This window comes from Lontra canadensis, unplaced genomic scaffold (genome assembly GCF_010015895.1).
Source record: "Lontra canadensis isolate GAN:19392208 unplaced genomic scaffold, GSC_riverotter_1.0 scaffold114, whole genome shotgun sequence".
In the NCBI taxonomy this organism is placed as follows: domain Eukaryota; kingdom Metazoa; phylum Chordata; class Mammalia; order Carnivora; family Mustelidae; genus Lontra; species Lontra canadensis.
In genome coordinates this window covers 3,523,827-3,549,043 of record NW_022631108.1, presented here as the reverse complement: position 1 = coordinate 3,549,043, position 25,217 = coordinate 3,523,827, and the positions used below count along the sequence as shown (strand labels likewise).

The following is a 25,217-nucleotide window of genomic DNA, read 5'->3' as shown; positions in this document are numbered from 1 at the left end:
TAATGCCATTCTGCTCAAAATTCCACTGGTATTTTTCAAAGAGCTGAATAAAATAATCCTAAAATTTGTATGGAATCAGAAGAGACCCCGAATCGCTAAGGAAATGTTGAAAAACAAAAATAAAACTGGGGGCATCATGTTACCTGATTTCAAGCTTTACTACAAAGCTGTGATCACCAAGACAGCATGGTACTGGCATAAGAACAGACACATAGACCAGTGGAACAGAGTAGAGAGCCCAGATATGGACCCTCAACTCTATGGTCAAATAATCTTCGACAAAACAGGAAAAAATATACAATGGAAAAAAAGAGAGTCTCTTCAATAAATGGTGCTGGGAAAACTGGACAGCTATATGTAGAAGAATGAAACTCGACCATTCTCTTACACCGTACACAAAGATAAACTCAAAATGGATAAAAGACCTCAACGTGAGACAGGAATCCATCAGAATCCTAGAGAAGAACATAGGCAGTAACCTCTTCGATATCAGCCACAGCAACTTCTTTCAAGATATGTCTCCAAAGGCAAAGGAAACAAAAGCGAAGATGAACTTTTGGGACTTCATCAAGATCAAAAGCTTCTGCACAGCCAAGGAAACAGTCAAGAAAGCAAAGAGGCAACCCACGGAATGGGAGAAGATATTTGCAAATGACAGTACAGACAAAAGGTTGATATCCAGGATCTATAAAGAACTCCTCAAACTCAACACACACAAAACAGACAATCATATAAAAAAAATGCGCAGAAGATATGAACAGATACTTCTCCAATGAAGACACACAATGGCTATCAGACACATGAAAAAATGTTCATCATCACTAGCCATCAGTGAGATTCAAATTAAAACCACATTGAGATACCACCTTACACCAGTTAGAATGGCCAAAATTAGCAAGACATGAAACAACATGTGTTGGAGAGGATGTGGAGAAAGGGGAACCCTCTTACAGTGTTGGTGGGAATGCAAGTTGGTGCAGCCATTTTGGAAAACAGTGAGAAGATTCCTCAAGAAATTAAAAATAGATCTTCCCTATGACCCTGAAATTACCCTACTGGGTATTTACCCCAATGATACAGATGTAGTGAAAAGAAGGGCCATCTGTACCCCAATGTTTATAGCAGCAATGGCCACGGTCGCCAAACTGTGGAAAGAACCAAGATATCCCTTCAACGGATGAATGGATAAGGAAGATGTGGTCCATATACACTATGGAGTATTATGCCTCCATCAGAAAGGTTGAATACCCAACTTTTGTAGCAACATGGACGGGACTGGAAGAGATTATGCTGAGTGAAATAAGTCAAGCAGAGAGAGTCAATTATTATATGGTTTCACTTATTTGTGGAGCATAACAAATAATATGGAGGACAAGGGGAGATAGAGAGGAGAAGGGAGTTGAGGGGAATTGGAAGGGGCGGTGAACCATGAGAGACTATGGACTCTGAAAAACAATCTGAGGGTTTTGAAGGGGTGGGGGGTGGGAGGTTGGGGGAACCAGGTGGTGGGTATTAGAGAGGCACGGATTGCATGGAGCACTGGGTGTGGTGCAAAAAGAATAAATACTGTTACGCCGAAAAGAAATAAAAAATTAAAAAAAAGAACTACTGTCAAGAATTGTTAAAGATCTGATATTTTTACCCCACTTGCAAACTAACAAGTAACCCAGCCAGGGTTTTAAGGATAGTGGCAGAAAACATGAGACTTCTAGATCACAATGACAATAGTATTCAGATTACCAGCATTTTCTTATACCTTTTCTCTGTTCGTCAATTCCTTTATGGTGGCACAGGAAGCCAGTTTAAAGAACCCAGATATTTTATACTGAACCAAACACAAATCTTTCTTTTGCTTTGGAGAGAGAAACTATCTCATATTTCAAGACTGGTTGCATCCTTGAAAAGATAATACAGAACAAATGTAGTCAGTGCCTTTGCTCCCAAGATGTGCACAAATGAAAGAGACCAATGGATAACTGTCTGCCAACATTTACTATTTACAACTTATTTGGCTATTATAAAGTTCTCAAGGCTTCTAGGTATGTGAAAAGGAAGCTATCTGAACATTGAATGTAGTTTTAGGTGATGAAATCCCATAATTTCACCACCTGGTTGAACAGAAAATTTTAAGAATTTGGTTGTACAGAAATTCTACTAAAAACAGAAGTCATGGGGCACCTGGGTGGTTCAGTGGTTTAAGCCACTGCCTTCTGCTCGGTCATGATCCCAGCATCCAGGGATTGAGCCCCACACTGGGCTCTCTGCTCAGCAGGGATCCTGCTTCCCTTCCTCTCTCTGCCTGCCTCTCTGCCTACTTGTGATCTCTGTCTTTAAAATAAATAAATAAAATTTTAAAACAAAACAAAACAAACAAACAAAAAACAGAAATCATTCCTTTCAAACTTATTCTTATGGTTGAGTTCCAGTTTCAAAGAATTATGGTCTGATAATATGCAGGGGATAATCTCAGTCTTTTGGTATCCGTCGAGCCCTGATTTGTGATCCAGTATGTGGTCTATTCTGGAGAAAGTTCAATGTGCGCTCGAGAAGAATGAGAATTCTGTTATTTTAGGATGGAATGTTCAGTATATATCTATGAAGTCCATCTGGCCCAATGTGTCATTCAATTCTCTTATTTCTTTATTGATTTTCTGCTTGGATGATCTGTCTATTACTGAAAGTGGTGTGTTAAGATCCCCTACAATTAATGTATTCATATCAATATGACTCTTTATCTTGATTAACAGTTATCTTATGTAGTTGGCTTCTCCCATATTGGGGACATAAATATTTACAATTGTTAGATCTTCTTGGTGGATAGACCCTTTAAAAATGATGTAGCATCCTTTATCTCTGACTAAAGTCTTTAACTTAAAATCTAATTTATCAGATATGAGAATCACTGTCCCAGCTTTCTTTGAAGCCCATTGGCATGAAAATTGCTTCTCTCTCCCTTCACTTTTAGTCCGGATTTTTCCTTGGGTTCCAAATGGGTCTCTTGCAGACAGCATTTGGATGGGTCCTGTTGTTTTATCCAATCTGCAACCCTGTGCCATTTTTTTGGAGCATTTAGGGCATTCACGTTGAGAGTGATTATAGAAAGATATGTTTTTATTGACGTCATGTTGCATGTGAAGTCCTTGTTTCTATACATTGTCTCTGTAAATTTCTGTTCTATGTCACTCTGGAGTCCTTTCTTCTTTTATAGAGACCCCCTTAATATTTCTTGTGGTGCCAGTTTGGCAGTCACATACTCTTTTAAACCTTGCTGGACTTGGAAGCTCTTTCTCTCCATCCATTTTGAATATCAGCCTCACCAGATAAAGTATACATGGCTGCATGTTCTTCTCATTTAGTGCCCTGAATATGTCTTGCGAGCCCTTTCTGGCTTGCCAGGATTCTCTGGGCAGGTCTGATGGTATTCTGATGTACCTTTTTCTGTACGTAAGTAATCTCTTCCTCCTAGCTGCCCTCAGAAGCTCTTGTCTAAAATTATGATTTGTCAGTCTCACAATCAAGTGCCTCGAGGTCTTTCTAGATTTGTCGGTCTTTAGAGGTGTTCCTTCTGCCTCTAGGAAATGAATGTTTGTTCATGTCCAGGGAAAATTTTCATGGAGAATTTGTTCAACTATAACATCTAATCTACTCTCTTTCTCCACCCCCTCAGGGATCCCAATAATTCTGATATTGGAACACTTCATGGTGTCATTTATTTCGCTAATTCTGTTTTCATGGCTTCTAAGCTGTTTCTTCCATGCCTCCTCCTGATCCTTTTACTCTATCAATTTGTCCTCTCTTCTGCCTCAGTTGCCCTAGCTGTTAGAATATTTAGATTAGATTGGATCTCATTGATAGCATTTTTAACTTCTTCCCTTTCACTTCTGCCCTTAGAGATTCTATGGTGTCACTATGTTGTCACTAATGGTTTTCTCCAACCTAGACATTGCCTGAATAATTGTTACCTTTAATTCCCTTTCTGACATACTGTTTATGTCCATATCCAATAGTTCTGATGGAGAGGGCACAGTTTGAATTTTTCCTCTGTTGGGTGCTATGTATAGAAGAATGAAATGCGACCATTCTCTTACACCATACACAAATATAAACTCAAAATGGATAAAAGACCTCAATATGAGGCAGGAATCTATCAAATTTCTAGAGGAGAACATAAGCAGCAACCTCGTCAACATTTGTCATAGCAACTTCTTTCAAGACATGTCTCCAGGGGCACCTGTGTGGCTCAGTGGGTTAAAGCCTCTGAGTTCAGCTGGAGTCATGATCCCAGGGTCCTGGGATCTGGCTCTCTGCTCAGCAGGGAGCTTGCTTCCCTTCCTCTCCCTCTGCCTGCCTGTCTGCCTAATTGTGATCTCTGTCTGTCAAATAAATAAATAAAATCTTAAAAAAAAAAAAGACATGTCCCCAAAGGCAAAGGAAACAAAAGCAAAAATGAACTTTTGGGACTTCATCAAGATCAAAAGTTTCTGCACAGTAAAGGAAACAGTCAACAAAACAAAGAGGCAATCCACAAATGAGAAAATATATTTGAAAATGACACTACAGGCAAAGGGCTGATATCCAAGATTGATAAAGAACTCCTCAAACTCAATACACATGAAACAGATAATCATATTAAAAAATGGACAGAGGGGGGCACCTGGGTGGCTCAGTGGGTTAAGCCTCTGCCTTTGGCTAGGGTCATGATCCCAGGGTCCTGGGATCAAGCCCCACATTGGGCTCTCTGCTTGGCAGGAAGCTTACTTTCCTTCCTCTGTCTGCCTGCTTCTCTGCCTACTTGTGATCTCTGTCAAATAAATGAATATATTTTTTAAAATGGGCAGAAGACTTGAACAGACACTTCTTCAAAGAAGACATACAACTGTCTGACAGACACATGAAAAAATTTATCATCATTAGCCATCAGGGAGATTCAAATAAAAAAACACATTGAAATTCCATCTTATACCAGTTAAAATGGCCAAAATCAGTAAGACAGTAAGCAACAAGTGCTGGAGAGGATGTGGAGAAAGGTGAACCCTGTTACACTGTTGGTGGGAATGCAAGTTAGTACATTTGGAAAAAAGTGGGGAGATTCCTTAAGAAATTAAAAATAGAGTTACTCTATGACCCTGCAATTGCACTACTGGGTATTTACCCCAATGATACAGATGTAGTGAAAAGAAGGACCATCTGCACCCCAATGTTCATGGCAGGAATGGCCACAGTCACCAAACTGTGGAAAGAACCAAGATGCCCTTCAGTGGATGAATGGATAAAGAAGATATGGTCCATATATACAATGGAGTATTATGCCTCCATCAGAAAGGATGAATACTCAACTTTTGTATCAATATGGATGGGACTGGAAGAGATTATGAGTGAAATAAGTCAAGCAGAGAGAGTCAATTATCATATGGTTTCACCTGCTTGTGGAGGATAACGAATAACATGGAGGACATTGGGAGATGGAGAGGAGAAGTGACTTGGGGGAAATCACAGGGGAAGGCAACCCATGAGAGATGGTGGACTCTGAGAAACAAACTGAGGGTTTTGGAGGGGAGGAAGATGGGGGATTGGATGAGCCTGGTGTTTGGTATTAAGGAGGGCACATATTGCATGGAGTACTGGGTGCGGTGCACACACAATGAATTTTGAAACACTGAAAAAATATAAAATAAAATAAAATATAAAATATATATTAAAAAAAAAAAAACAGAAATCATGGATTCTTCAAGAATCCATCAACCCAGACTGAACTCTTCTTCCCCCAGGGATAATACATGTATTCAGCAGTCCCTCATAAGTTAGGCTATTTATTTGTGAAATCAGTTCTTGTAATCAATGTCATATCTTTAACTTCTCTCACTGAAAAAACAAATATCCACATGTGTGCCAAAAGACAAAAAATAAATCATGACCTCATTTTGAAGTCTAGACAAGCTGCAAAACATTTATTCTCTGTAAACATGTGTTTGCCTTAAGGATTTTGATCTTGATTTAGGAAATGATTTGTTAAAAAAATCTAATATTAGTCAAGTTTAAAAAGGAAAAAAAAACCTTGGAATTATCACTTTTTTATTGAAAGTAAATTCTATGAAAAAAGGACTGTAATGTCAATGTTACTATGAAATTGTTATACAAACAACATTGCTTTTATATTTTTTTTTTATTTTAATCAGTATTAGAAGTAACCATACACTGTAGGGAATAAAATTACAAAAATTAAAATGTTAATTTTACCTTATCACTTTTAAAAGTGTTTTACTCTTATGGCGAATGTAGACAAAACCTGTGAAGAATCCAAGGATACTGAAAACTCAGGGTCAATGATAGAACAGTTTCCATGGTGAGCCAATAAGACATATTCTTTGCATTAAGATCCATATGCACAAAGAGAATAAATTATTCTAAGTTATAATCTAGTGATTGGACAGTGTAGATAATTTTTGGAAATATATCTAAGTGCCCTAAGCATCTGACTCACTCAGATTATAGTAAAGAATCATAAGAATAATTAACAGAATACGGTTATCAAATCCACACTTATCATGGCCTTTATACAACTTGAATGTTACTGATTAACTGTGTAATCTACCACAGCAGTAACATCTCGTATTTGTGGGTTGGCAAATATGCAGTCTCCTTAAACATTCATGGATCTTATAAAATATCTACATGATACATATTTATTAATGATTCTTCATCATAGAATCCTGCCACTTTTTAACATTAGGCTTGGGACTCACAAACATTTCAGTGACTAATTTTGTAGGGCAACAGGAAATAATTGCTAAATATTCCCAGCCTTCAAGAATGTGTGAAATTCCATTTTGGGAGCATAAAAACAAGTAAAATGGTAGAAAAGAGATTCATTGTTACACTGCATTTAATTAAAAGAATTTTTAAATTAACATTTTTTTTTCTATTTTCTTCAATCCATCCTTATATCTTAGTAAAGAAATCCACCCTTTCCCCCAATCCTGTATATTAATTCTTTTCCACAGCCTAGATCTTCAGGGAGTAAAAAAGGAAAAAAACACTATTTCTGTTTTACAAAAGTTTAAAATTAAGGACACTAAATTCAATTTTCTGCATTACAGCAAAATACTTATGATAGACTTTTTAAATACTTATGTCATGTGGTAAATATCACACTAAGCACTTTGCATGATTATCTCATTTTTATAGGTCAGAAAACAGTTCTTAGAACAGTTAACTTTGTCAAAGACACAACTAGAAAATAGTGGAACAGAGAATCAAAGTAAGCAGATTTTATTTTTTTTTCTAGTTCCAAGTTTTTATTTAAATGTCTTCTTTTAACTCAGGTCATGATCCCAGGGTCCTCAGGACTGGGTCTCGCATCAGGACCCTTGCTGAGCAGGGAGCCTGTTTCTCCCTCTGCCTGATGCTCCCCTTGTTTGTACTCTCATTCTCTCTCTCTCTCTCTCTCTATCTCTTTCTGATAATTTTTTGAAAAAATAAATCAATTCCAGTTAGTTAACAACCAGTGTGATAGTTTCAGGAGCAGAATTTATTTATTTATTTTTTTTAAGATTTTATTTATTTATTTGACAGAGATCACAAGTAGGCAGGGGGGCAGGCAGAGAGGGAGAGGAGGAAGCAGGCTCCCTGACAAGCAGAGAGCCCAATGCGGGACTCGATCCCAGGACCCTGGGATCATGACCTGAGCCAAAGGCAGAGGCTTTAACCCACTGAGCCACCCAGGCACCCTCAGGAATAGAATTTAGTGATTCATCACTTAAATTCAACACCCATTGAAAGCAAGCTTTAATTATTTTTTTTAATTGAGATATAGTTGACATAATATTACATTAGTTTCAGGTGTATAATAAAGTGATTTGGCATTTTTTAAAAGTTTTGTTTTGTTTTATTTGAGAGAGGGAGAGAGAGAGAGAGAGAGTGCACAAGCAGGGAGAGGGACAGAAGGAGAAGCAGACTCCTTGCTGAGCAGGGAGTCCAACAATGGGACACTTGGTCCCAGGACCCTGGGATCATGACCTGAAGTGAAGGCAGACACTTAAATGATTGAGCCACCCAGGTGCCCTATGATTTGACATTTCTATGCATTACAAAATGCTCACTGGGGTAAGTGTAGTTATCATCTGTCACCACACAAAGTTATAATATTACTGGCCATAGTCTTTATGCTGTACTTTTCATCCCCATGATTTATTTATTTTATTAGTGGAAGTTTGTACTCTTAATCCCCTTCACCTATATTGCCTATTCCCCCACCTCCCTCACCTCTGGCAATCAGCTTGGCTTCAGCTGCATGAATCCATTATCTTCACCACCACATTATACAAACAGAAGTTAAGTAATTAAGTAAGCTATAAGGAAATGATACCAGAAATTTATTAGATAATTAGGAATTTTTTTTATTCTAAAAATCAAAAAGGGGCTAACCAGTCAAGCCAATGAAAAGACCGATGGCTTAAAACTAATAAAAGGGACATTATTGGATTAAAATATAAAATTATACTTTTTAAGACTTAAAAAAACATACTTTAAGCAGTTGTTTCCATTTAAATACATATATTTGTCCAATACATTTTCCCAGTATTTGTTACTTTTCAAATATAGAACTGAAGGTAAAAATGGATTTAAAATGCAATTGCATAAAGTCTATTAAAAAGAAAGCGATGATTATACAGTTTTTTTAGATTTTTTCAACTTAGTTTATGATTATGAGGACAGAGCTGTGTTTTTGCTTTGGGAAAGTCTTAGAAGATTTCTTTAATTATGTAGCATCCATTTAAAACTAGCTATTTTTTTTTTGAAATATCAGACATTTAGATTGAGATCTATCATATATGTTAAAACTGTATTTTTCCTGCTCTTTACCAAATGATATGTTATCAAATATATTTTCCTTGAGTCTGTACTAAATACAGTTGTTTCCTCAGTAAATATGGTGGTTGAATAGTTCACAGAACAATTCTTGTCACAGCTTCTGGTCAATATGATCTGTGGGGTTCATCTGCATGAAAGTGTGATTAATGAAAGACTGGAAATTCTGTTTTTTTTTTCTTTTATCATACCACTCTGTAGTCCGTTTGACTAGAAATTAAGGCTGGAATATTTCTTGTAACTACTAAATGTGCAGACATAGATGGAATTTACTTGTCACATTAAAATTTCCTACTGAAAGGATAGCTGCAATTATTTTGACCTTTTTTATCAAGATATCTGGTATATCAGAGTAATTTTCCCATCTAGCCTACCACAGAGTAGAGGCCCACCAAACCTTCCCTGGCAGCTGAGAACTTATTTCCATGGAATGTTCTGGTCTGGGAAGGAGATTTCCATAATTTCTGTTTATTTGGCAGGGCAACAGGACACAGAATGAAGGTTTCTAGCTTCTCCATCCAGCAAAGGATACGTTCAGATATATTCAATACATGCTTAATTCTCATAAACCTACTAGTATAATTGAACAAAATGCCTCATGCCTGTTTTTTGAACACTATTTAGGTAGAGAAAAGAAAGTTTAAATTAAGGTCTAAATCCAGCTTTTTTTTTAAAGGACATATAGTTTCTCCTATAAAGAACCAGAATTTGGCCCTAAAATTTTTTGTTTTGTTTTGTTGTTGTAGTTGTTGTTGTTTGTGTTTTTTGTTTTGTTTTGTTTTGTTTTTAGAGAAAGTGGGAGGGAGAGAGAGTGCATGTGTACAGGGTGAGAGGGGCAGTGGGAGAAGGAGAGAGAGAATCTTAAGCAGGTTCCATGTCCATTGTGGAGCCTGATATAGAGCTCAATCCCACAACACTATGATCATGCCCTGAGCTGAAATCAAGAGTCAGACACTTAACAGACTGAGTCACCCAGGAGCACGGAAAATTTGCTCTTTAAATGAGAATAAGATAGTTGAAAAAAAAAAACAGTTGAATTTGTAGACTTTACATAAATTAAATTAAGCTATTGCATACTAATGAATGCATACTTTCACCAACCATACTACTTTATTTTGAAGGAGAGAAAAAGAAGTCAACACCAAACTTGAATTATAGAAGGTATTATACCTTAGCTTAAGAAAGAAAATAGGGGGGCTGCCTGGGTGGCTCAGTGGGTTAAGCCTCTGCCTTCAGCTGAGGTCATGATCTCAGGGTCCTGGGATCGAGTCCCACATCAGGCTCTCTTCTAGGCAGAGAGCCTGCTTCCTCCTCTCTCTCTCTCCCTCTATCTCTCTACTTGTGATCTCTCTCTGTCAAATAAATAAAAAAAAGGAAAAGAAAAGAAAGAAAATAGGGGCACATGGGTGGCTCAGTAGGTTAAAGCCTCTGCCTTTGGCTCAGGTCATGATCCCAGAGTCCTGGGATTGAGCCCCACATCAGGATCTCTGCTCCGTGGGGAGCCTGCTCCCTCCTTTCTCTCTGCCTATCTATCTGCCCACTTGTGATCTCTGTCTGTCAAACAAATAAATAAAATATTTTAAAAAAAAGAAAGAAAGAAAATAATCACAGTTCCATAATTATAAAACATAGAGGCCAGACACTGCTTAGCAGATAGAATAGAAAAAAAAAAAGTTGAAAACGTCACAATATTAAAAATATTTTAGAGGTGCCTGGCTGGTTCAGTTGGTAGAGCATGCAATTCTTGATTTTGGAGTTGTGCGTTTGAGTCCCATGTTGAGTGTAGAAATTACTTTAAAAATTTTTTTTAAAAAATATTTTAAATTTATTTTTATGCATTATGAAATTTACCCTTTGGGGTACAATTCCATGAATTCTGACATATGCATAAAGTCATGCAATCACCAGCAGAATCAGAATAGTTCTCTTATTCCCTCCGAAATTTTCTAGTTCTGCCTCTGTGTAGATTAGTTTTTATAATTAAAATTTCAGCTCACAGATATTCTTCTTAACTACTATTATTGCATAGTTACTTGCTGGATTCTTTCAACCTTTTGCTGAATAAGAATTTAGTTTAGTTATTTGTTTGTTTTTTTTCACAGAAACCCAAAAGGATAAGGGTATGTATGTCAGGTCAGAAGTGCCTCATCTGAGCTCAGAATTGCACAAAATATTCTGGGGACTACAGTAAGAGAAGATAAAAATAGTACATAAGAAGGGAGGTCATAGGAATGTGAAACTTTATAACAATATGAGAGTTTATATAACGAAATGTTTAATTGTGAGTTTCACATTATGAAAGGGATTCTTTCTCTAAAATGCATACATGTATATCTTTGAGAAGAGGCTCTAGTGTTTTTATCAGGTTATCAAGATGAGTAAAGTGGAAGGTCTATAGATGTTTTAGAAAGGAAATAAGAATAGAGAGCTGGGGTGGAAATAATTGGTAAATCTTATAATCCAATAAGCAAAAGGAAGATCAAAACTTCACATAGCACTTTAAGCTTTCATATTCAAGACCAAGAAGCATTTGGGGAAGATTCCTGAGTAAAGTAATGAGATAAAAGATACTGTGAGGAAAAGTAGTACATCAGAATTTACTATGTACTATGAATGTACTATGCAGAATGGATTGAAAAAAAGACTGAAGGTAAGAAATTATTTTTAGGTCTAAAGGGACAAAGGGTCAATTGAAAGGTATGAGTTATATAAGTGTGGAGGGAAATCTAAGAAACATTATTAAATGAAAAACTGATAGGATTTGTTGGGAAACATTATGATTAGGATTTTTATAATCAATCACTCATTTATTTATTTTTAAGATTTTATTTTTATTTATTTATTAGAGTGAGAGCGTGTGTGTGAACCAGGAGAGGGAGAGAGACAAGCAGACTCCACACTGAGCATGGTAGCTGATGTGGGCTCCATCCCAGGACCCCAAGTCCATGACCTGAGCCAAAATCCAGAGTCAGACAGTCAACTGACTGAGCCACCCAGGTGCCCCTAAAATCAATCACTCATTTAATAAGTATTTACTGAGCTGAACTATTAGGTTCTTGGCACTTATAAGGAACAGATATAAGAGCAATAAACAAAACAGACAAGGGAGGTCCCTTCCTCTATGGAGTTTATAATCTAATGAGGAGAAGCAGGCAATAAATAAGGAAACAAATTAACAAATAGATGAAATAATTTCAGATATTAATTAATTGATAAAACTTATCAGTTATCAAAGTGAAAATGACTTCCAAATTTAAATGGGACAAATGCAAGAGAACTAAATAAGTGTTAATTAATGGAGTAGGCTTTAAAAAAAATTTCTCATTTAATGAAAAGATGTTGCTAACAATCACATGGGACCACTGGCAAAAGCAAGACATTGTAAATGAAGGCAGACCTTCTGGATGTAAGAGTGTGTGTTGAGGGGGTATATCTGAGAAGGAAAAGATGGTGAAAGAAGGAAAAGAGAGTAAAGATGATGAGTTATGTTTAAATAAATTGAGCTAGAAGTCCTCTGTTTGGGGAAGAAATCAACCCATGGGTATGATAGCCAAAAGTACAATCTGAACAAAGAAAAAAAAGAAACTACCTCAGCACAACAAAACAAGATGACAAATTTAGAAAATGCTATCTTTACACATGAAGAAGTTTTTGTTTATGATAAACATATGAATAGTCATGTTTATCATAAACAAAAACTTCTTCATGTGTAAAGATAGCATACTGTGAATACTGACTATTCACAATAAGGAATGAACAATTGGTAAATTAATGCACTGTGCTTCTCTTTTGTTTTCTACTGCCATGGTCAACTGTTAATATAAGTTCTTTGTCATTACAGAGCTGATACTGAAATATATATACACATACACATGTTTACATACAAGTTTTGTTATCCCTACTAGATTACAATCTGAAGGGCAGGCCCCACATTGGATTTATGTTTGTTTCCATCAGAATACCAGAATGCCTTACACATTGTGAATATTCAAAAAATATTTTTAGTTTAAGGCCTGTTCAAGGCAGAAGACCTTATTTAAACCATGATGCATCATCACTTTGATGGTTTTCCTCTCATGAGAAATACTAACTGGATTTATTCTTTTGGCACTGTAACCACTGCAAAATTATTTACTACTAGTATTGTCAACTTTCAATCAAAGCCTGTTTTGATCCAATTCTAAATAAGAAGAAAAGGAACTTGAGAAAAACAGAGTATATGGATTTTCAGGCTCAAAACTAAGCCAGAAAAGAGGCAGGCAAAGAGATAAAGAAGGTAAAAATGCTTTGCTAGTATTTCTAACTCCTTCCAGGTTTTTATCTTCTTCTCCCCAACATCTAAAATGTCTTCTATTTATGGACATTATTGTTTATTTATTTATTTATTTATTTATTACTGTTTATGGACTCTTTCTTAAAGCTGTTAACCAAATACTTAACATATGAGCCACTAGAAGACCTATTTAGAATTAACTAAGGTTAAAAGATGACTATGTATGTACAACTGGTTTTTACTCTGCCTGTATAGTTTGAGAAGGTAGACAATTCAAAAATGAAAAAAAAATACACCTTGAGGCAAAAAGCATGAAATTAAATGCTGTATAGAGGCATAATATCACAAGGTTCACAAAAGATGAGTCTCAATTAAAATCTTCATGGAAATGTGCCCTGTTGATCAACATTTTAAAGTTTAACATTATTATTTGACTACTTCCTTACAAATGGTCATCAGAGATACCTACATGAACATAGTCCTAAATAACATGACCTCTCTGGTCCTATAATTTATAAGTGTCCTTCTACCACTCCTTTTTCTTTTCCTTTCTTTTCCACCTTTTTTTTTTTTTTTGGTCTGTATTCTATAAAGAGTTCTAAGGAGTATCTAAGGATAGGAAAGGCACATATGTTAGATACAAGGATTTTAGAAGTTGGGATGGAAAATCAATCTTGGATAGATAAAATGATTCTAGAAAAAAAACAGGACTAAATGAATTAAGATACAAAATGCTGAAAACAATGTCTGACACACAGTAAGCATTTAACTAATGTTAGTTGTTGTTATTACTGATATTATTATTTCCATAGGTGAGGGAGGCAGTACTGATGTATTGGTAATATTACTGAACTTTGACTTAAAAAATGAGGCTCAAAATTTGTCTATTCTACCTCCTAGATATGTGATTATAAACAAGTCACTTAAATTTTCTGGGCCTCAGTTTCTTAATGTCCAAAAGAGTGACATGAGTACTTATGCTTATAAATTATTGGAAGTATTAATGTGAAATATGATGTTACAAGTGAAAAGACTTCGTAAATATAATAAATAATGATTTAATTCAATAAAATTTCTTAACTTTTCTCTCACTAACATAGTCTCACTTGAGTCTATTTAATTCCCATGGTCCCAAGTCCCCAGGCTGTGTCTGCTTTCTTACTGAGGGTTCCCTGGTACTTCAAAACCTTATCAGGATTTCTTTGCACTGTTATTCTATTCTATTCTATTCTCTCTTACACACCCACCCACACGTGCACATACACACACATACCACAAAACTTACTGAATTTCAGATTAGTTTTTCTTTTTCTCCTAGAAACCTATGTATTATATCTCAAATGGTTCCCTGGACCTAGATTAATTCCAAACACTGCCACTTCTTTTAGAAAGTCATTATTCATTCTCCAAGCCATGTAATTTTCATCACTTTAAGAAAGACTTGGTTTGGTCTCCCCAGCTCCTCAGCTCCTTAACCTTAGTTACATATAGCTACTTGATTCTTTTTGATATTGCCTCTGATGCTCAAAATGTAGACTCTTGAGTCACGTTCTTACAGATCATAATTCAGTAGAGCATCCGTGAATGGCATTTTGAACAAGCATCTTGTGAGATTTCTGATGCACATGGTCCCCATATTACACCATGAGAAACAATGAAATGTTTATAGAGCACCTAACATTGAGTTGTTCACCAGTCCCCTTGTCATATCTTTGCTCTTACTGTTGCCTCTCTCAGGAATGTTTTTTCCAACACTAATAGTAAAAATTTTGCTTATTTTTTGAGGTTTGGCTCAAATGTAGCCTTCCAGTCTACTTCTCTCACACCTAACACATGTGTTCTTTTCTTCTGAATAAAATATGGAACATTATCAGCACTGGGATACAAGTATTGAGTGATCATAGGGTCTCTGGGCTTTACAAACTGAAGTTTTATATCTAAGTCTGTGTCCTTGAGTTAAGTTTGCTATAAGGCCTGTAAACTGGGTAAACTAACTCAAAAGTTTACAGAACTTGGCATCAAATTGGTTTAAGGTAGTAACCCAAACCACATAGAAACTGGAAAGGAAGACTGGCAGCTATGTCAGAACCAATCATTGAGAATGAGAAGTAAACAAAAAACAATTGTTATCTAGAACAATGTGCAAGTTCTGTAAGGAGTAGTTAAGTGATACCACTCCAATAGTCTCAGGGGAAAAGATGATTGGTTACACAACTACCCAAATCAGTTTATACAGTTGGGATTAGCTATATAGTAACAAGGAGGAAATAAGGGAGGGAGGGAGCTAACAGCAGAGTTGGCAGTGACACATGAGAAGAGTAGAAACCTTAGGGATAGTTAATAAGTGGCAAAATAGGGATTTAAAACCAGATCAACCTAATTTCACTATACTAGTGGATTTTCAGACCTTAGTATGACTTGGAATATAGTTCAGGAAATCTTGACATGGGCTCAGAAATCTGCATTAAAAACAAACAAACAAACAAACAACAACAACAACAACAAAACACCTTTCTAGGTGCAGTTGGGCAGTCTGTAGGTCATATGTGAGAAACAGTGAACTACTGTTTATCAGTTTGCTTGAAGTATTATTTCTTTTCTTCTCCTTATAGCCACATCAGCCTTTCAGAGATACCAAGCTACCTAGCAAGCCCAAGCATTAAAAAGATAAATTCACTGACCTCTTTCCTATTTTCCCCATCTTTGCAAGGTCTGGGTTCTCAAAATTAGACTTCTTTAAATTTCTCAAAATATAAAAGCAACTAACTTTCTGAGACAGCTTGGTAGTGGTCTCTGCCAGACACATTAGATCCTGAGCCTTTAAGCTCATAAATGCATGTTTTCTTCGTTAAAATTAAATATCATCATCATCATTGTCATCATCATCATCATCATCATAAAAGCACCTTACATCTTATCAAGTCATCATCATCATCATAAAGATACCTTACATCTTATCAAGTACCCACTATACACTAGGCACACTATAAAGCATATCACATTCTCTCTTAATTTTTAAAAGAAAACTGTAAGGTTGATAGTATTATCTTTATTTGACAGAAACCAGAAACTTTATTTGACAGAGCTTTTGAGGGGGAAAAGTTAAGTAACCTACTCCAGATAACCAACAGTAAATGGTGGTTGAAACCACTACATGGAATTAGAACCCATACATCTGAATCTAAACCCTGTGCTCTCAATTAATCAACTCTATAGTCTGCAGAAACTCAGATATTTCATGACTATTTACCAGCTCATAATTATCTGCACTAACTACTGGCATAAGTTAAAGACATTACCAAAAATTTTTAAAAGAAGACAAAAGGACTTATAATCCTTCATGCCTTCATGGTATTACCTATCCTACCTATCCTATTACCAAGTTCATACAGTTGTGATCAAGTATTTGCATGCGTCAAGATCCTGAGAGGTTTAATGATTTTAGAGGGAGACAGAATTGGGAAAAAAAAAAAAAAGGATGAATAACTCCAGTCAAGTTGCATCTAAGAACTTTTAATTTCCATAATGTCTAATGTTATGTTACATAATCACACATCCTGTCACAACAGAAGAAAATTTTTTCCATGTTATAGGAAAAATACTCAACAAAGAACATTTTGTCATAACACAGGTCATTAAACAGTGTAATCAACAAATCACATCTACTGTCTTTGAACACAAAATAATCAACAACAAGTAAAGTCAATCAAAGATGAAATAATCTCTTCAATGTTGGTCTAGAAACAGCATAAGTTTTCTCAACAGGATATTCAAAACATATTGGGGTAATTAAGATGGGCCTGCCAAATGAGGAAGTGCAAAAGCAAACCAGTGTTATAATTTCTGTGGAGGCCAAGCTTACAAGTTCAAATTCGCTCTCTTTACCAAGATTAACAGTAGCTGGATTTTGTAATTCTCATTAGAATAATGCTAAGGTAAAATCCAGAGTATGGATCCTGGTTATCCAGATTTACTGGCTGTAAGACCTCAGCCAAGTTATTAAATACATTGAGACATTATTTTCTTATATGTAAAATGGCTATAATACAGATGTATTATTGTATGTATGTATGAATATCTATCTATCTATATATATATTCATAAGGATGCAAGGAATAATGAAAGGATAAATAATAGCTTTGAGCCTGGCACCCCCAAAACACCCAATAAATAGAAAGTCTTTCCACATCCTCCTCCTCCTTTTCTTTCTTTCTTTTTTTTTTTTCCTTCAAGATTTATTTAAGTCCAAGGTAGTTAAGATATAGTGTAGTATTAATTTTAGGGGTAGAATTCAGTGATTCATCACTTGCATATAACACCCAGTGCTTACTACAAGTGTCCTCCTTAATACCCATCACCCATTTACCCCATCTGCCACCTACCTCCACTCCAATAACCCTCAGTTTGTTGACTATGGTTAAAAGTCTCTTATGGTTTGCCTCCCTGTTTTTTTCCTTATCTTATTTTTCCTTCCCTTCTCCTATGTTCATCTGTTTGATTCTTAAATTCCACATATGAATAAAATCATCTAGTATTTGTCTTTCTCTAACTTATTTTATTTAGCATAATACACTCTAGTTCCATCCACATGAATACAAATACCAAGATTTCATTCTCTTTGATGGCTAATATTCCATTGTATATATATACCACCTTTTCTTTATCCATTTATCTGCTGATGGAGATTTGGGCTCTTTCCATATTTTGGCTATTATGGATAGTGCTGCTGGATGCATGTGACCCTTAGACACATTTTTGTATGCTTTGGATAAATACCTACTAGTGCAATTGCTGGACCTCGGCTACTTCTATTTTTAACGTTTTAAGGAACCTCCCAACTGTTTCCCAAAGTGGTTGCATCAGTTTACATACCCACCAACACTGCAAAGGCATTCCCTTTTCTCCACATCCTCGTCAATATTTGTGGTTTCTTGAACTGTTAATTTTAGTGATTCTGACCAGTGTGAGGTGTTATCTCATTCTGGTTTTGATTTGTATTTCCCTGATGAATGATGCTGAGCATTTTTTCATGTGTCTGTTGGCCATTTGTATGTCTTCTTTGGAGAAATGTCTGTTCATGTCTTCTGCCCATTTCTTAACTGGATTTTTTTTAGGGGGGTGTTGAGTTTGATAAGTTCTTTATAGATTTTGGATACTAGCGCTTTATCTGATATAACATTTGCAAATATATTCTCTCATTCTTTTGGTTGTCTTTAAGTTTTGTTGACTGTTTCCTTTGTTGTACATAAACTTTTTATCTTAATGAAGTCCCAATTGTTCTTTTTGCTTTTGTTTCCCTTGCCTCTGGAGATGTTTCTAGCAAGAAGTTGCTGCGACTGTAGATGGAAGAAGTTGTTGCCTGTGTTCTCCTATAGGATTTTGATGGATTACTGTCTCACATTAGGTCTTTCATCCATTTTGAATTTATTTTTATGTATGGTGTTAGAAAGTGATCTAGATTCATTCTTCTCCAAGTTTTTCTCCAATTTTTCCAACACCATTTGTTGAAGAAACTTTTTTCCATTGGATATTCTTTCCTGCTTTGTCAAAGATTAGTTTACCATATAGCTGTGGGTCAATTTTTGGGTTCTCTATTCTGTTCCGTTCATCTATGTGCCAGAAACATACTGTCTTGATTACTACAACTTTGTAATACAGCTTGAAGTCTGGAATTGGAATACCTCCAGCTTTGATTTTCTTTTTCAACATTCTTCTGACTATTCAGGGTCTTTTCTGGTTCCATAGAAGTTTGAGAATTATTTGTTCTAGCTCTGTGAATAATGCTGCTGTTATTTTGATAGGGATTGCATGGAATGTGTAGATTGCTTTGGCTAGTATAGGCATTTTAACAATATTTTGTCTTTAAATCCATGAACATGGAATATTTTTCCATTTTGCATCTTGCTCTATTTATTTCATAGGTATTTTATACTTTTCAGATTACACATTTTTAACATCTTTGGTTAGGTTTATTCCTAGGTATCATTGTTTTTGGTGTAATTGTAAATGAGGTCAGTTCCTTGATTTCTCTTTTTGCTGTTTCATTATTGGTGTATTGAAATGCAATAGATTTCTGTTTGTTGATTTTATATCATGAAACTTTGCTCTATTCCTGTATTAATTCTAACATTTTTTTTTTTTTTGGTGGAGTTCTTCAGTTTTTATACATAGAGTATCATCCCATCTGTGAAGAGTGAAAGCTTGACTTCTTCCTCACTGATTTGGATTTTTTTCTTTAATTTCTTTTTGTTGTCTGATCCAGATGCTGGTTCGTCCAGTACAATATTGAACAACAATGGTGAGAGTAAACATTCCGGTTTTGTTTCTGAACCTAGAGGAAAAGCTCTCATTGAGGATATTAGCTGTGGGTCTTTTGTATATGGCCTTTATGATGTTGAGGTACGTTCCATCCAAACCTACTTTCTTTTTTTTTTTTTTTAATAAGATTTAATTTATTTGTCAGAGAGAGAGAGAGAGTGCACAAGTAGGGGAAGCAGCAGGCAGAGGGAGAAGCAGGCCCCCAGCCAAGCAAGGATCCTTATGCAGGACTCAATCTCAGGACACTGGGATTATGACCTGAGTTAAGGCAGAGGCTTAACCAACTGAGCCACCCAGGTGCTGCTTCACTAGGATGTTCTTAAGCCTCCATGTATTTGTGCTTTTTCCAATATTTTTCTTATGTTTGACTTCAAATTTCATAGTGTTTTGGTTATTCCTTCCCTCAGATCAGATCTCTATAGTTTCTCCTTGCCTGCAGTAGGGAGTATTTGGACTTTTACTACAGTCTGGCAAGTTTTACCTAAGTATGTTTTGGTCTACTTGTTAAAAGAGGCTTGATCCAGGGGCCCCTGGTGGCATCCCTATCCCTACTTTCTTGAGGGTTTTTATCAAGGATGCTATATTTTATCAAATGCTTTTTCTGCATCTATTGAGAGGATCATATGGTTCTTATCCTTTCTCTTATTAATGTGATGTATCACATTGATTGATTTACACATAGTGAGCCACCCCTACAGCACAGGAATAAATCCCACTTAGTTGTGGTGAATAATCCTTTTAATGTACTGCTGGATTCAATTAGCTAGTATCATGTTGAAAATTTTTGATCCATGTCCATCAGGGATATTGGTCTGTAACTTTTTTTTTAAACAATCTAGATTGGAATTTTGGTTTTGGCCTTTACTAGGTGTGCAACATTTTTTTAATTTAATTTTATTTTTTCAGTGTTCCAAGATCCATTGTTTATGCCACACCCAATGCTCCATGCAATAAATGTAATTCTTTTTATTGGGGCCTTTGTCTGGTTTTGGAATCAAGATAATGCTGGCCTTACAGAATGAGTTTGGAAGTTTTCCTTCCATTTCAATTTTTTGGAACAGTTTCAGAAAAATAGGTATTAAGTATTTTTTAAATGTTTTGTGAAATAAAATGGGCAGCCGTCTGGTCCCAGACTCTTGTTTGTTGAGAGTTTTTTTTTTTAAGTGTTTTTTTTAAAGACTTTATTTGTTTATTTGACAGATAGAGATCACAAGTTGGCAGGCAGAGAGGCAGGCAGGAGGAAGCAGGCTCCCTGCTGAGCAGAGAGTCTGATGTGGGGCTCGATCCCAGGACCCTGGGATCTGACTCGAGCTAAAGGCAGAGGCTTTAACCCACTGAGCCACCCAGGTGCCCCTGTTGGGAGATTTTTGGTTACCAATTCAATTTCCTTGTTGACTATGAGTCTGTTCAGATTTTTTTTTTATTTCTTCCTGATTTAGTTTTGGTGGTTTATGTTTCTAGGGATTTATCTATTTCTTCCAGATTGCCTAATTGGTTGGCATACAATTGCTCCTAATATTCTCTTATAATTGTTTCTTTTTTCTGTGGTGTTGGTTGTAATATCTCCTCTTTCATTCATTGTTTTATTTATTTGAGTCCTTTCTCTTTTCTTTTTGATAAGCCTGTTTGGGAGTTATCAGATCTATAAATTATTTCAAAGAACTTGCTGCTAGTTTTGTTGATCTGTTCTACTGTTTTATATTTTTTTTAATTCTATATCATTGGCTTCTGCTCTAATCTTTATTATTTTTCTCCTCCTGCTGGACTTAGGCTTTATTTGCTCTTCTTTTCCCAGCTTCTACAGGGGTAAGGTTAGGTTGTGTTTTTGAGAATTTTCTTGATGATTGAAGAAGGTTTGTATTGCTATATACTTCCCTCTTAGAACCACCTTTGCTACATCCCAAAAGTTTTGGACTGTCATGTTTCCATTTTCATTTGCTCCCATGTATATTTTGACTTCTTTAATTTCCTGAGTAACCCATTCATTTTTTAGTAGGATATTCTTTAACCTCCATGTATTTGTGTTATTTCCATTTTTTTTTTCTTGTGGTTGACTTCAAGTTTCACAGCATTGTGGTCTGAAAATATTCATGGTATGGCCTCAGTCTTTTCGTAGTTGTTGAGGTCTGATTTGTGAGCCAGTATGTGATCTATTCTGGAGAATACTCCATGTGCACCCAAAAAGAATGTGTATTCTCCTGGTTTAGGATGAAATGCTCTGAATACATCTATTAAGTCCATCTGGCCCACTGTGTCATTCAAAGCCCTTGTTTCCTTGTTGATCTTCTGTTTAGATGATCTGTCCATTGCTGTGAGTAGGGTGTTAAAGTCCCTACTGTTATTGTATTATTATCAATGAATTTCTATATGTTTATTATTAATTGATTAATATATTGTTAGATCTTCATGTTCAATAAATCCCTTTATTATGATAGAATGTCCTTCATCTCTTCTTACATTCTTTGGTTTAAAATCTATTTTGTCTGATATAAGGATGGCTATTTTAGCTTTGTTTTGATGTCTGTTACCATGATAAATGGTTCTCCACCCCCTCACTTTCAATCTGGAGGTGTCTTTGGGTCTAAAATGGGTCTCTTGTAAGCAACATATGGATTTTTTTAATCCATTCAGACACCTTATTTCTTTTGATTGGAGCGTTTAGTCCATTTATATTCAGTGTGATTATCAGTAGATATGAATTTATTGTCATTGTATTATCTGTAAAGTCACTGTTCCTATAGATTGTCTGTGTTCCTTTCTACTTTTTGTTGCTTTTGGTCTCTCTTTCCCTCTCAAAGTGTCTCCTTTAATGTTTCCTGAAGAGCTGGTTTAATGTTCATGAACTCCTTTAGTTTTTGCTTGTGTTGGAAACTATCTTTCCTATTCCAAATGACAGCCTTGCTGGATAAAGTATTCTTGCCTGCATATTTTTTCCCATTTCACACTCTCTTCTGGCCCACAAAGTTTCAGTGAAAAACTCTGCTGCTAACCTTATGTGTCCACCCTTGTGGGTTAAGGAACTCTTGTCCCTAGCTGCTTTCAGAATTCTCTATCACTGTATTTTGTGAGTTGAACTATGATATGTCTTTTTGTTGACCTGGTTTTATTGATTTTGAGGGAAATTCTCTGTGCCTCTTGGACTTGAGTGCCTTTTTCCTTCCCCAGACTAGAGAAGTTCACAGCTATAGTTTGTTCAGATAAATCTTCTACCCTTCTAACCCACTCTTCTTTTGGGACTCCTATGATATAGATATTACTAGTTTTATGGAATCACTGAGTTCCCTAAGTCTACTTTGATGATCTAATAGTTTTCTTCCCCTCTTATTTTCAGCCTTATTATTTTCCACAATTTTTTTCTTTTTCTTATACCACCTGTACTCTCCTTGGTGTCTTCAATCTTCATTGTGGTTATATCCAGTCAGTTTTGCATCTCAGTTACAGCACTTTTTTTTTTTTTTTCAGTCACCTTAGCTTTTAGGTCTTTTATCTCTGCAGCAAGGGTTTCTCTGCTATATTCTATGATTTTTTGTTTGTTTGTTTGTTTTATTTGTTTTTTCCCAAGCTCAGCTAGTAGTCTTATAATTATTGTTCTAAATTCCTGTTCAGATATATTGCTTATATCTCTTTTGAGCAAGTTTCTGATTATGATTTCTTCTTGACCCCCCCCCCCCCACTGCTGGGGAGAATTCCTCCTTTCTGTCATTTTGGCTAAGTTTCTGTCTTTTGTGTGTTTTGAAATCTTGTTATGTTTCCTGTACCTGATAGTAATACTATATTAAAAAGGGGTCATACACTGTCCAGGACCTGGCACTTCAGGAAGTGTTTCTCGTGTACGCTGTGTGCACCTTACTGGTACATTTTAGTTGTTCTTTCCCATTGCTTATTCCTCTGCAGAGTTCCTCTTTGCTTGCAGTGAGGAGTGTTTGCGCCTTTAACTAGGTTTTCTTTGATTTGTCTGTTAACATAAGCATGGAAAAAAGGGGGGAAAAAGGCAAAAAAAAAAAAAATCCTGACCAAAAATGCATAAACAAAAACAAAAACAAAAACAAAAGAACAAAGGAAAAGGAACAACAACAAAAAAGACAATAAAAAAACTATACTATATAAGCTTGATTCCAAAGAAAAAGAAAGGTTTAAAAAAAAAAAGACAGGAAGGAAAAGAAAAGCAAAAAGAAGCCTCATTAAAAAAAAAAAAAAAAGTAAGGGAAAAAAAAAACTAAAAACACAAAAAAGCCATAAGCCTGACTCCAAAGAAAAGGAAAAAAAAAAAAAAAAGTAAAGCCTTGTCCTATTTCCATCAGCACTTCAGGTGATGCTTTGAGCCACTCTATGATCATTAGACTTGGTGCATGTGGAGTGCTGCCTATGCTGGTCTTCTCAGGGAGAGGCCTATTTCAGTGGCTCAGAGTCAGACTTACCCTAGTAAACATGCACTTGCCACACACAGCAGGGTGGGGTTTGGTATAAGCAACTCTCTCCTCCACTGGCGGCCACCGTGTTGCTTTCTGAAGTTGACCATGTGATTGGTAATGGGAAAATGGGAGCACCACACTGTCTCCTCCCTGGACAGGGTATCTCATAACCCTCCACTGTTTAGGAAGCTCTCACAGAATAGTGAAGACCTTCAGTGCACCTGCTGCCACAGCTCTCCTGCTTTTTATGTTTGGTGCATGGCTGGGATTCAAAATTCCAAATCTTAAAGGAACCGCACCAAAAGGACCTGTCCCCTCTTTTGGAGTACAGTCTTGTTGCAGCACTCTGTCTAATGTTATTTGTCCTAACTGCACAGTGCACAGAATCTATGGTATAGTGCAGTGAAAAGCAGTGACCAGATTACCCACCCTTTGTGCATGCCTCTGACCCCTGCGGATGAAAGACTGTTTGAGGGTGCCTATAGGGTTTTGTCCTTGGAGAGACAATATACCTTCCTTCAAATGTACTCCAGGAAGGGGAACGTTTTCTCCCAGTGTGACCTAGGAGATCCCTACACCACGTTTGCACTCTGGGTCCAGCACCATCCTTCTCCCCAGGAATACACACCACAGCTTTGCTATGATGAAAGTTGTACCCTTCCCAACCTCAGAGTTTGAGCACCACCAGCTGATGCAAAAAACCTGCAACATTCAGACCCCCTTGCTCATCAGTCTGTGATGCAGAGAAATTTTCATCTTGTGCGCACCCAGTGCTGCACTCCCTTGACCCCTCTATCTCTCCCTTTTCTCTCTTCCTGGAAAAGTTCCCTCCCCTCAGTGGCGCCATAGTATTTCTCTCCTCCAATTCACTTCCAAGCATCTTGCATCTGCCACACTGTCTCCCTCAAACTGTGGAGTTCCTTATCCCAGTCCTTAGATCGAGTTCCTAGGTGTTCGATGTGATCTGACCTCAATATAGCTGTGTTTGAGGGATGAGGAAAGGCCAACGTCCCCCTGCTTCTCTGCCATCGTAACTTTTCCATGGCCTCCTCCTTTTCTTCTACTCAATCTTCAAACTCAAGCCAAAGTTCTACCTTTCATATAATATATTTACATACATTATATATGTGTGATTATATATATATATATGTATTTTTTAAAGATTTTATTTATTTATTTGACAGACAGAGATCACAAGTAGGCAGAGAGGCAGGCAGAGAGAGAGGAGGGGAAGCAGGCTCCCTGCTAAGCAGAGAGCCTGATACGGGGCTCTGTCCCAGGACCCCGGGATCATGACCTGAGCCAAAGGCAGAGGCTTTAACCCACGGAGCCACCCAGGCGCCCTT

At 36.4% G+C, this 25,217-nt stretch overlaps 1 protein-coding gene across 3 annotated transcripts in view; it reads right to left on the bottom strand.

Moving 5' to 3' along the window:
• Positions 1 to 25,217, bottom strand: part of SH3BGRL (SH3 domain binding glutamate rich protein like) — a 111,040-nt gene that overhangs the window by 50,188 nt on the left and 35,635 nt on the right. Inside the window, exon 1 of one of the 3 annotated variants that reach the window (XM_032840612.1) lies at positions 1,741 to 1,761. The exons of the other annotated variants lie outside the window; for them this stretch is intronic. Within the exon in view, the coding sequence (XP_032696503.1) occupies positions 1,741 to 1,746 (6 nt within the window). The 5' untranslated portion in view covers positions 1,747 to 1,761. Of the gene's footprint in view, positions 1 to 1,740; positions 1,762 to 25,217 lie in introns of those variants that run through there. 3 annotated transcript variants of the gene reach the window in all.